The sequence below is a fragment of the Chenopodium quinoa genome, unplaced genomic scaffold (assembly GCF_001683475.1).
Source record: "Chenopodium quinoa cultivar QQ74 unplaced genomic scaffold, ASM168347v1, whole genome shotgun sequence".
Taxonomy (NCBI): Eukaryota; Viridiplantae; Streptophyta; class Magnoliopsida; order Caryophyllales; family Amaranthaceae; genus Chenopodium; species Chenopodium quinoa.
Genome location: NW_018743697.1, coordinates 4,811,737 through 4,821,454, shown reverse-complemented (window position 1 = coordinate 4,821,454; position 9,718 = coordinate 4,811,737). Strand labels below are relative to the sequence as shown.

The following is a 9,718-nucleotide window of genomic DNA, read 5'->3' as shown; positions in this document are numbered from 1 at the left end:
CAGGAAATGAAAATATTTACTTCCAATAAATAAAAGTTAAGGAAATTTTGTAAATTACCACCCTAAAATAGGTCCAGTTTTGAAATTACCACCCATTAAAAACTTTATTTTAATCTTTCAGATTACCACCCATTTTGTTTTTCCGGTTGAAAATCCGTTTGAGGGGCCCACCCTATTAACTTCCCTCCTTTTTCTTCTTCTTTTCTTCGACCTAACTTCCATTAACCACATAACACAGCTTCTCTCTCCAATTTCCTCACTGAAATCATCTAAATCCATCAATTTTTTCCTGTTTCTTCCTTTATTTATCTGTCAAATCCTCAACCACTCCTATACAATTGAGTTAAAACCCTATTTCTGAGCTTTTTTCCTGGAAATTGAATGCATTTGGTGGACTTGCATGTACTGGTAAAGTCGCTATCTTGAAGTGATCTGGGGACCAAAAGCGTGATTTTGAAGCTCGTGGGTACTGCTGATGTCAATGGCGACTACTGAGGTAAGCAATTTTGACCCTATTCAATTGAATTTTGTATATGTATGTTGTTGATGGTATAATTGCAATTATGCGAAAAATTAGGGTTAAATGTATAATGGGTTATCTTCACAATTGTTTATTATTGCAATTTGAACTATAATTGTTGTTTGATTGGGTGTTTATTGTTTAATTATGCCACATGTGTTGAATTGAATAAATTATGGTGTTGTGTGGGTGAACTGTAGACTGCCAAGTATGGTTTATTCATTAGTGGCTTATTAATATGAATAGGTACCAGGTAAACAGGAATGTTTGGATGTTAAGGTTAGATTAGGTGGTGGGTTTGTGAAAAAAAAATTAAAGGGAAGGAATATGGTTGTGTATGAAGGAGGATGGGAGTTTTGGAGGTATGGCTATAAAGTGAGTGACATGTCAGTGAACTTTCTCAGAGAGTGTTGCATTTGGGGTTTTGTTAAGCTAGATTTGCATGTGCCTAGTGAGTGGAATATTTGGTATAAAAAAAAGGGAAAGCTTTGGTCAAATGGCAAAAGGGAAATTGTGAATGAAGAGGAAGTCAAGGGCTTTTTAGAGACCAAAAGTAAGGATGGGTTTGTTGTACTTTACTGTACAAGCCAAGACCAGTTTAGGGTTGTAACTGAAGAACCTAATACTGTTCTGCCTGCCCAAAATAGTCAAAACAATGAATCCAAGCCCACTGAAATTAGAAGAAGCCCTAGGTTTAAACAGGAAACAAATAAGGGGGTGACTGAGGGAGAGGAAGCTGCTGATAAGGTTGGAGATAGGGTTCCCACATAAAGTGTTAAAGGGAAGGGGAAGCAAGGTGAGCAGGAAGGGACTTCCAAGGGGAAGAAGACAAAGAGAAAGCTTGAGCTTGAATCAGAAAGTGGATCTGATTTTTCTGATTCTGAGGGGACTGATATAGATTGGGGAGCAGGGGAAGAGGAGTGTGATGATGGGGGAGTAGAAGAGGCAAGGCAGTTGGAGGTTAGTGGGAGGCAAATTTTGGAAGAAGTGAATGCTAGTTTGAAGGATGTGCAAGACAAAGAAGAACAACAAGTGTTCTTGGAAAGTCAGCTGCTACAGAATGAGGTAGCTTTGCAAACAGAGTTCACCTCTGACTCTGAGGAATTGGATAGTCCAAGAGGGTCTGATGATGAGCATGATAACAGCCCTTGGTTCCATGCTACAACAGACTTCAGCAAACCAATTCAATTGGTGAAGTACCAGAAGTTTATGAACAACAATGTGGTGAGGATAGCTCTCAGGGTTCATGCCATTGAGAATAGGTATGAATATTGGTATTTACATAATGACAGTAGCAAGATCACTATACAATGTAGGAAGAGGTGTCAATGTAAATGGAATCCCAAAAAATGTAGACTTCCTAGTTGTACTTGTGTAGGGGGTAGGAGATGTTACTTTAAGGTGGTTGTTAGGAGGTCTGTGAACCAAGATTTTTGGCAGATTAAGAGCTTAAATTTGAAGCATAATTGTCTAAGAGTTAGGAGCAATCACAACTTAACTGCTGAGTACTTAGCTGAGAAGTACATTGAGGAGTTCAGATCAGATCCTTTGTGGAAAATTAAAGCTTTCAGAAGGAAGGTTTTGGGGGACTTTGGGATTGAAATAACATACAGTAAAGCTTGGATGGCAAGGGCTAGGGCTAAACTGAAGATCTATGGCTCAGCATCAGAACAATATGCTCGAGTTTGGGACTATGGGAAGGTTGTTCTTAAGTATAGCCCTGGATCTGGTTGTGTAGTAATGGTTGAGGGAGTGGAGAAGCCTGAACCTCCTTTGTTTTTGAGGATGTATATGTGTCTTGCACCTTTAGCCAAAGGGTTTTTATCAGGCTGCAGACCATTAATTGGGCTTGATGGCACTCATCTTAAGGGTCCATACCCAGGGCAGATCCTAGTAGCAGTTGGTAAGGATGGTAATAACAACATTTATCCTATTGCCTGGGCTACAGTTGAGATTGAGAACAAGGAAACTTGGATCTTTTTTCTTGAGCTTTTGATGGGCACACTTAAAGATGAAGAAGGAGGGCTTGGCTACACTTTTATGTCTGATAGACAAAAGGTAACCCTACACTTTTATGTCTGATAGACACTTTTATGTCTGCACTTTAACTTACTTATTTTGTTTATTTGTGAACAGGGCCTGCTAGAAGCTTTGAATCAAGTTGTACCAAATGCTGACACTAGGTATTGTGTGAGGCATATATGGGCTAACTTCAAGCTTCAATTCAGTGGCTCTGCATTTAAGGAGCTATTTTGGTCAGCAGCCAGAGCAACTACCTTGGTAAGCATAACTTCAACCTGTTCTTCTTGTTTTAGTCTAACTTAAAGCTTCTGACATTTTATCTAGTGCTGTTAGTAAATCCTGCTGTCAATAATGTAGGTTTGTTTGATATGTCTTGATTTTTTTTTCCCTGCACATTTTAGTTTGATTTTGAAGTTGCCATGGAATCCATTAAGTTCTTGTCTGGGGAGGCATATGAATACCTTGCTGACATCCCTCCTAAGCACTGGTCTAGGCATGCATTTAGCTCCTTTCCAAAGTCAAACATGCTTTTGAACAATGTTTGTGAGACCTTCAATGCTGTGATAAAAGAAGCTAGGGATAAGCCTATTTTGACACAAATGGAGTGGCTTAGGAGGTATATGATGAAAAGGAATCATGACAAGTGGGAGTGTTGTCAGAAAATGGAGGGCAAGGTAACTCCATATGTGAAGAAAACTTTTAAAAAAATTGAACCAGTTGCAAGGCATTGCATTGTGCAAGTATCTAGGGATGATGCATATGAGGTTGAACTGAACTCTGATCTAGTTACAGTTGACCTAAGTAAAGGGACATGTACCTGCTATCATTGGGAGCTGACAGGTATCCCTTGTGTCCATGCATATGCATGCATCATGGACAAGAGAGCAGACCCTGAAGATTATGTGGACAGTGCATATGCTGTGGACACCTATATGTTGGCTTATAGGTTTGAAGTACAACCAATGCCTGGCCCACACCATTGGGACAAGGTCAACCTCAGAGCACCTATGCCACCAGCCATCAAGATCCAGCCTGGAAGACCTAAATATAAGAAAAGAAAGCTGGAGCAGGGAGAGGAGGGTGCCCAAAGCCAATCTGTGAAAAAGCCTGTGAAAAGGAGGAGTACCTGCAACAACTGTGGGCAGCAAGGTCACTATGCAAAAACTTGCAAGAACCCTACAGTTACTCCACTAGCAGTTTCTTCACCAAAAAAAGGAGGAGGTAGACCCCAATCTGATAGTGACTGGGTGAAAGAACAAAGAAAGAAGAAAAACCTCAGAGCATTGCAGAAGGTAACACTCAAAGCAAAGTGGATTTTTATTTTTTTTAGTACTTAGCTGATATGTGTTTCTAACTACTGTTCTGTTGTATGCCAAATTTAGGAAAGTGCACTAGGTGCTACTGCTGGACCTAACAGCATTGGGAACAGGACATTCCCTCAAGAGCAATACAGGAAGGAGCAGCAACAGAAAGCACAGCGGAAGCAACAGCAACAACAACAACAGCAGGAGCAACAAAGTCAGCAGACTCAGTAGAGTCACCAACAAGAACCTTTAAGTCAACCAAGCCAAGCCTCAACAACTACTTATGCTAACACTGTTCCAACTTGAATCAAATACAAGATTCAAGGTGGTACCAATTAGAAGGTGGTAGTGTTAGTTTCTCATATTTTGGATAGTATGTAATTAGAAGGTGGTAGTGTTAGGTTGTATTTTGTGACTTGTGTAATCTTGGATGTTGTTTCAATGACATTGACAGTTTGGTTTGGACAAACTTTGCCCAAATACTTAATTCATTTAGCTGCAACTGTGTTGATTAAATTGTGGTGTGCCCATATTCTATTTCCTTTTATTTTTCTTTTACAGAACAATCAACAAATAAGGAAGCTAATAAAAAGCATCAGCAAACATAACACATAAGCCAAATAAACCAGAAATACTTGTTCATTCCATTACTAAAATAACAACTACTACAACAACTACACCTCCCTTAAACCAGTTTATTAACTACAACACAACCTAAAACTAAAATTAAGGACCAAACAACAACTACAACAATCATTAGCTTGCTATCAGGATTGCCACTGCCATTGAGCATCTTCTTCCTATCTCCACTTAAAGCCTTGCATTTCACTATCAATGTATCCACCTCATTAAGAAGACACCTTCTCTGCCCACTTAAGTCATCAACATCCCTTTTCAGATAGTTCACTTCAGCTTTCATCAATTTTTTGTCAAGCAAAAGATTGTTGATCACATCTCTTTGCCACTCAGTTCCATCTTCAGTGTCAATCCATTCAAAACACTTGCACCCTCTAGTTTCAGTGTTAGGGTCATAGAATTTGCAAGCCTTGAATTTCCTTCCTGGGTTCTCTCTGGTCCAAGATGTCAACCTAGCAAAGAGCAGTCCACAATTGCATTTCTTCTGGTTAGTGGGAGATGTGTTATTCCAAGACATTTTCTAACCTGCATTTACAAAGCAACAACTCAGTCTGTGCAACATTTCCAGCAAACACAAGCAATTATATTATTCTAAGACAAGCACACCTAGTCACTGTGGTGGTTGACCCCCATAATGAGGATAACCAGGGGGTGGCCAAGTCCCATTCTGTTTCATCCTGTACTCAATGATACAGTCAGCTAAGAACCCTGGGTCATCTGTGCTCCCAACATGTATGATGTACATATCCTTATTCCCCAACCTCCTAATCATCTTGAACACATCACCATCATCTTCTAAAGAAGTCCTATACTTCCCTTTATAGATATACTGAAATATAGGATAAAGAAGATCAATTGATCCTTCACTTGGATCTTCCATGTCACGCAGTTGATCTTCGAAAGCTATGGCTGTGTCCTATAAGTTACTGTTGCCTACTTCATACTCAAGGTCCACAACAAAACTAAAATACTTAAATCTGAAAATGTACTTATCCCCTCTTTTCATTTCTGCAAGACATCATTCAACAAAAAACAACACAAAACCAAGCTTACAACTTCATGCATGAATGAATCATTCACATCTTTCTTTAAAAAAAAAACAACACATTTGACACCATTATTCAACCTAATAAACAATCATTCACCAAATTTGGACAACACCAACACCAATTACCAGAAAAATAACATAAACACCCAATTAATTACTTCCACGAAACCTAATTGCAAAATCCCCCAAATAAATTTACCCAGGAACCCTAATTTTTAAAGTTCAGGAGTCTTACCTCAAATGCGAATTCAATTGGGTCTGAACTTCAATGGATTAATTCGTCGCACAATACCAGTTCAAATTTGGGGAATTTGGAAGAAATTAGGGGAAGAATTTGTTAATTGGAGATATATTTTTTTTTCCAAGTAATTGTAGTTGGGAAATATATAAACACGAAAAATCAAGGAGAAACCCAGTCAATTTAGTCAAACTAGCCGTTAATAGCAGTTATGTGGGCCCCTTAAACGGATTTTCAACCGGAAAAACAAAATGGGTGGTAATCTGAAAGATTAATTAATTTAATGGGTGGTTATTTAAAATAAAGTTTTTAATGGGTGGTAATTTCAAAACTGGACCTCTTTTTGGGTGGTAATTTACAAAATTTCTAAAAGTTAATGAGCGATTTTAAATTAGGTGCAAATTTTATTTTATTTTTTTTGTAGGAGCACCTTTTTTTTCTCTCAATAAAAAAAAAAAAAAAAAAAAACCTGTGTGAAAAAATTGAGATTATTTTCGTTAAATTAACTTCATAGCTATAATAAAATTTAAAAAATATAGAGTACTAGCTTTACCTAGAAAAAAAAATACTCCGTAGTTAATTTAGTACTCCCTCCGTCTCTTAAAGTATGATCCTCTTGCTGAGTTTTCACGGATATTAAAAAACTTAAGTTTGAAGTATAAATGTATGGGAAAATTAACAAAAGTACATTGAAAAAATAAATTTATATGGGGTTTGTAAAAATGTAGAGAGAGAAAGTAATAAGAGTACATAGAAAAAACCAATTTTGCACAAATATTATGGCAAATGGTATTTAATGCAAAAATATGATGAACATTTTGGGACTAAAATTTGGCCAAAAGAGTCATTCTTTTAGGGTCGGAGAGAGTACAAAACTCTTCCTAACTCGTAAAGGAGCAATAACCAATTTCTTGACAAACACAAGATGACAAGAAATCAGCACGCCCCTTTACTTTCAATAACTCGTAAACCCTATACGAAAACACAATTTTATCCATTATTAAAAATAAATAAAAAGATTATTTGCTTTCAAGTTTGAAATAACTTTCATGAATAATGTTTAAACAATTACGGTATATTCTATAAAATGTTTATTTATGTATTTAGCCTCTTTATATATTGATATGTAACCCATTGAAGTTATGACATAAAGTCAAACAAAAAATGTTTCAACTTTCCAAGACACCTATTAAAAGGGAGTACAACCTTGCATATATGTTAGTTGTTTTTATATGAGTCAACCTATTGACTATTTCTCAACGTTACAACGATTAGGGGTACTTATTTTACACAAGCCAGAAAACCTACTATACCTAAGTAAAGCAAAGATTTATACATTCATATATAAGGCATTGTTTAGATCACCTTATTTTTGCTTATATGATTTAACCAAACTTTGACCTAATATATACGATAGTCTATAATGAATAATCTATCAAGTGGGGTCTTATTAGATTTGTAATAAACTGTATTTTATAAATATGTAATCTTCATAATTTTTTTCATTACGAAAGAAACGATGTTAAGCAATAAAAAAATGCACAAAAATAATAAAGTGTGTCAAAATTAATTATAATTGATCTGATCCATTCTGAATTTATTCTTACTTATCTGATTATAATTTATCATATCCTAGGCAGGGGTGTAAATGAGCTGATTATAATTTATATTATTTATATACTTCGTAGCTTTTATTCATACATATTTGTAAAAAGTACTAATTATTTCACCATGTAATAAAGACATGAAAACTCCGTCATTATCTTATTCTATAGAAAAAATATAAATATCTTATGTAATATTAAATGGATGTGTTAAAATTTGGAAAAAAAACCATTTTTTAAATGATAAATTAGAGATCGTTTATTATTTAATCAAGCTCGATTATTTAAACTCGTTGAAGCTCGAACTTAAACTCGAAATGCAAATGAGTATGTTAGTGTACAAAGCTCGAACAAGCCAAATTCATTACGAGCCCAGCTCGAACAAGATTTGTAAAAGCTCGTTCAAGCTCGAGACAGTACAAACACGAAAAATTCTTACCAAGCTTAACTCGATCAGATTAAAACTTGGCCTGACTCGGATCGTTTGCAACCCTAATCCCAAGCACCCCTCGCCCCATATCTTACCGTGTAAAAATTAAAAATAAATATTTCAAAATTAATTATTATGTATTGATTTGACACCTCTATGTCAGTTCACTTCTTGTAGCAAACTAGCAACTAGTTATCCATTGATCATGTATGTATATAAGGGCTTTTAAAAAAATAAATCAAACAATGTATGGATATAACTATATAAGGTAGTGTTTACTTGGTTGTTATTCTATTAATCCGAGCGAACTAATTAAACACTGACACTATCTTATCTTATTTAATTTAAGGTATTATTTATAATAACGGAACATATTAGCCCTTATTTTTGTGTTTATTCATCTGATTTTTACTTATATTTAAACTTCTGCAAACTATATTAAACCTTATTATAGGTGTAGAACTTATTTATCAGGAATTTATCGGATTTGAACTTCTAAACTTATTATATCTGAATAAATGAATATAACAAAACATATCCTAATTTAAAGATATTGAATCTAAAACAGGTGAAAACAAGGTGAGGAGAATAATAGAGCCTATTAGTCATTCACGATGCTTAATAGTTACTCCGTAGTCCGTACTACGTATATACAAGACGTCAAGACTACATATTCCGTACATGGCTTCAGTAGTATTGCATTTGCATATTGTGTGACTATATAATATATATTCTGCGAATCTGCGATGCTGATGGGTTGATCATCCCACTATAACTAAACTATTCTATATAGTATAACTAAACTGAATCAAAGGCGAAATCGTATTTGAACTTGTATTATCGATTGGAAATTTAGAAAATGCGCATATATATACCTACTTAAGATCTTGACAGATTTACAATATTCCAATTCAAGATCGACACAATTATATAAAGTGATCTAAAACCACAAGTTTCATACATTAAATATTAGAGTTAAAACTTTGTTTTAGTCGCACACTTTGGACTTCCACGTACTTATCTTTTAGAATAATATTTCTTTGATTTATGTTGCAAAAAATTTGATTTAGTTTGGCAATTTATAACTTATGGGTCAATTGTCAAAGTTGGTGCCAAGTGCCTATTTGGAGACTAATCTTTCAAACTACTGGATTTTTTTTGCCCTTCTTATGAAGGTAATTTGATGAGTGGAGGTACATGCTTATCAATTTTGTAGCTAAATCGGCTGTAAGTACGGAAGAAACACACCTCAAACTTTCACCAAAATGAGATTTGTCTAGAGCTCATGCATATCACATTCAATCGTACAATATTTTGTTCGGTGGATATTTTGTGCAAATTTCTATCCCCATCGTACATATGGCATGAAAAATGCACGACACATTACATTTTTCTGTATTCATTACTTGGGACCTTGGCTCATAAACTCATAATTTTATTGGCAAAGCACAACAGATAATTGAAATTTGGCTTAAACATGACATGACACGATGATACACGGACTAAAATTTTAATTTGGTCAATCATTTGGGCCATTTAGTTTGTCATAGCCAACCCCAAGCTCCATTGAGACACAACACGACCAAGAATCATCTTTGAACTACACCAATGTATATAGTCTGATGCTTTGACCCCTTTTATAGAGTTCTTAGTTTGGTAATGGGTATTATTACGAAAGATATGTATGATAGACAATATCAAATGGTGATAGTATAGGAAAGTTTGCACTTGAACATACTAATTAATTATAGGATTTTATAGATAGTTGCCTATTCATTAATGTGCTTGATGCATTTATACCCAGACATTAAGAGAATTTTAATAAATATTGCCTAATCCCATATGGGGGTGCATGAATGATAACAACGAACAATACTAAATTTCGGAATAAAACCAACCCAGATTATAGATCGATC

The 9,718-nt window shown here is 35.3% G+C and overlaps 1 protein-coding gene across 1 annotated transcript; it reads right to left on the bottom strand.

Moving 5' to 3' along the window:
- Positions 1-4,531: 4,531 nt before the first annotated feature.
- Positions 4,532-4,999, bottom strand: LOC110684513. Its single transcript, XM_021860969.1, has one exon. It carries the CDS (start codon positions 4,997-4,999, stop codon positions 4,532-4,534), a length of 468 nt encoding a protein of 155 aa, XP_021716661.1.
- Positions 5,000-9,718: the final 4,719 nt, after the last annotated feature.

What these genes read in the sequence shown, in the direction of transcription:
- LOC110684513 (XM_021860969.1), bottom strand. Translation starts at nt 4,999, where the DNA reads ATGTCTTGGAATAACACATCTCCCACTAACCAGAAGAAATGCAATTGT.